We start from the raw sequence: 3,632 nt of genomic DNA, 5'->3' as shown, positions 1-3,632 counted from the left end.
CGTGTGCTCTTCCGACCTCTCCGCTAGCTATATTTGACTTTTGATTTTTACGGCTTTTTCAGAAGATGATTAGATGCTTGAGAACAGTCTTTTTATTAACGAGTAGTGGTAAAATAGACGCGGGAAGAAGGAAAAATTTAAAGTGACATTATTTGCCCCCCCCCCCCCTCTTTCCTTACGTATGTAAATTTCAATCAGGTTTATATTGCAACTGCAATTGAAACATTTGATCAATAATTTATCTTGTTTTAGATATCTTGAAAAAGAGGAATAAAGTCTTTATTATTATAATTATGTTTAAATAATGCACATTAATTCATGTTAGATGGAACATCAGATTTATAATAAAAATTTAAGATATTTAATATAAGCATTTTAATACCCCATAGTAATAAATTCAATGTTTTTTGTCAAAATGACAATATAGCATTCTTTAAAAAACACAAAATTTATCGATCATATATTGAAATTCTAAAGAAATCATACAAATTCCTAAAATTGTTGTCTATCCTTATTGCTTACAGACGTCGCGGGTGGTCTGGTGTTTGGTATACCGCTCTCGCAGTGCATAGAGAACGATAGGATTGCTAGAATCGCCGCCGGAGAAGTCACCGATGTCGGTTGTTTAAGCAGAAGTAGTAGGCATGGAAGTAGGACCAGTTTTTCTAGTCTTATAGAAACACCAACGACTGTGGCGGCGAAAACGGAAGAGGTAAGAAATTAATAGAGAACAACTCGATACAAATAAGAGATTTCCTTCTTTATTCTTCTTTCAGAAAAATTTCTCATACAAGCAATTACATGATCATTTCCTTATACTAAAAAATAAATCAGCTAGTAAGTTGATATTTGGTGATGTTTTTTTATATTATTATGTATTTTATGTATTACATATTTTTATAATGTAGAAGAATTTTATTGTATGCATATATATAAATTATTATATAAATGAAATGTTGATTTGACTGGATTTTATATATGCATGTATACATATTTTACATTACTTGTTTACATTAGTGAAATTTTATATCTCTTCGAAGAAATTATATGTATACATATAGATACCATATTTACGCCTTTTTTAATTTAAATTGATTATTAATTAGATATAATTTTGATACAGCATCTGTCGTCGCATTCTCTATTAAAAATTTTTTTTATTTTTTGTGAAATAGGATATTTTTTTAGTTGTATTAAATTCACAATATGAAATAGTAATAAATAGTAACGTTTGACAATGAGAGGAAATGAATATGAGTGTTCGCAATTATATGTTACTACTGCAAATCTTCCATCGTTGTTAAAGTCGTTGACCTGTATTACTAACGAAAGTTTCTTTCGAGTAGTAAAGCTTGGCAGCTGATCGACCGACTATTAAAGATGCGCCGAGAGCGACGGACAAATATAGGAACGTAAAATAGCATCATATACATATATGTATATACAAAACACACAATTTACGCAATTCTTAGCTCTTATATTAATAAACATGATAGCAGACAACTTGCGAGAAACGCGTCTAACGTCCACTTAAAAAAAATTGTAAACAATCTTCGGTCTTGCAAAGCAATAACATATTTAAAAACTAGGGAATAAAAGTTTTTTTTTAATAACGCCCAAAATTGTTAGCGCGTCAAAACATCAACGCGCGACGTCTTTCTTAGCGACGTCATTGCTAACGACATCACTCTCATTGCGTCATCGGCACTGCCGAGGTAAGCGGTTTTATCGATGACCACTTGCGACACGGGCCAGACATTGAGTTTGCAAGTGGTTTCTCGATGGATACATCTAATCGACAACTGAATGTGCACTTATCTCATATACATGTTACTCCTAAAGCACGGTCAGACGCGTCATCGATTTATAGCAGACTTTTTATGCCTCACCGAAATAATTTTTTTTATTAAAAAATATTTATACGTAAAAGCTAAAATTTTCTTCTTTTGAATTGACACGCGTGATAACAAATAAACAAATATAAAATTAAATAAAACATAGGTTTTAACTTTATATACACATAAGTAAACAAATAAATAAATGTTTATACATATGTATATATAATATGTATGTATATGTATATATTAAGGTAGGCCAAAAAAAAATTTTTTTTTAAATCGATTAGTAATATTCCCCAAAAGTTGGCTATGGATTTCAATATAATCTGGGTAAAATTTCATCAAAATCGATCAATATCTTCAGGTTGTCCCTCGACTTTGAAATTAGTAAGTTTATGCATTTTTTTACAAATTTTTGAAGCAACTGTGTGTTTTCTTTACACCAATCGATTTATCTTATTATTCTATGTCTAGAATTAGGTATCATTATCAAAAAATCAATAGTGTTTACAAGATATTTTATATTATATATTAAAATATGATATAATAAAGTATAAAATATCTCGTAAAATATTGATTTTTCGATAAGTTTACCTTAATACTTTTATATGCAAAATAATTAGAGGAATCGTATTAGGTATGTAAAGAAATATATATAATTCCGTTTAAAAAAATCGATGTAATCTTGATCTGATCTTAACAGCGCCACCTAAAATAAAATTAATGATATTTTTTTATGTACCTTTCCGAACCCTACAATTTTTATTTGTCACATTTTTCCATATCTATCATATTTTTCGAGAAATCTTAATGTATTATTTAAGAATATATTTCGGATTTTTTAATCATTTAAATGTCATTTTTAAATGTACGAGATCGCTGTTCAAAAAGTATCGCGAATTTTGAATTTCCGCGGGTTATACGTATATTCGATTTTCGATTTTTTTGTGGCGTTATGTTGATACTCATGTCTCTCACTTTATGCCAACAAGTTCGGCCATTTTGAATGTTCAGTTAATTTTTGACAGCTGCTTTGCTTGCACGTGTTCTGGCTCGTCTTCGATTTTTGCCTATTCCAAAAAATGGATCAAAGAATCTGTATCAAATTTTGTGTGAAAAACAAAATAAAGTGCGCGGACGCATTCCGAATGTTGACTGTGGCATATCGTGAAGCTACCTTGGACCGAAGCAACGTTTATCGGTGATACAAAATGTTCTCAGAGGGCCGAGAAGATGTGAACGACGAAGAGTGTGCCGGACGCCAACATATCGATTGGCTCGTGCCATTCGATTTTTACCAATGATTTGGGCATGAGACGGGTCGCCGCGAAATTCGTACCCCTGCCCCTGCTCACACATCGTTGCTTGTGCGCGAATTTTTGGCCAAAAACAACACACTAATAACAACACACAACGCCGCAGCCACCGTATTCCCCAGATCTGGCCCCCTGTGATTTTTTCTTGTTCCCGAAACTGAAGAGGCCCATGAAAGGACAACGCTACGCTACGATTGAAGAGATAAAGACGGCATCGAAGGAGGAGCTGAACAAGATCACAAAAAATGATTTTTTTAAGTGCTTCGAGGATTGGAAAAAACGTTGGCACAAGTGTATAATATCTGATGGGGATTACTTTGAAGGGGAAAAAATAGATATTCATGAATAAATAAATAATTTTTTCTTGATCTACCCGCCGAAAGTATGGTTATTCTGGCCGCCCGAGACGCCAGAAAGAGCGACTTTTAGGGCCTGCTCGAACTGCAAAGCCCATGCTCTTATAGCAGTATTCAGACAG

General features: G+C 32.7%; 1 protein-coding gene across 1 annotated transcript in view; it reads left to right on the top strand.

The window, feature by feature from the left end:
- Nucleotides 1–3,632, top strand: part of LOC105454951 — a 50,394-nt gene that overhangs the window by 27,433 nt on the left and 19,329 nt on the right. Inside the window, exon 4 of the mRNA XM_011697942.1 lies at nt 525–712. Coding sequence (XP_011696244.1) covers nt 525–712 — 188 coding nt within the window. The remainder of the gene's footprint in view (nt 1–524; nt 713–3,632) is intronic.

This window comes from Wasmannia auropunctata, unplaced genomic scaffold, assembly GCF_000956235.1.
Source record: "Wasmannia auropunctata unplaced genomic scaffold, wasmannia.A_1.0 LD335968.1, whole genome shotgun sequence".
NCBI lineage: Eukaryota > Metazoa > Arthropoda > Insecta > Hymenoptera > Formicidae > Wasmannia > Wasmannia auropunctata.
Note: the sequence above shows the minus strand (reverse complement) of the source record. Positions and strands in the feature narration are given on the sequence as shown.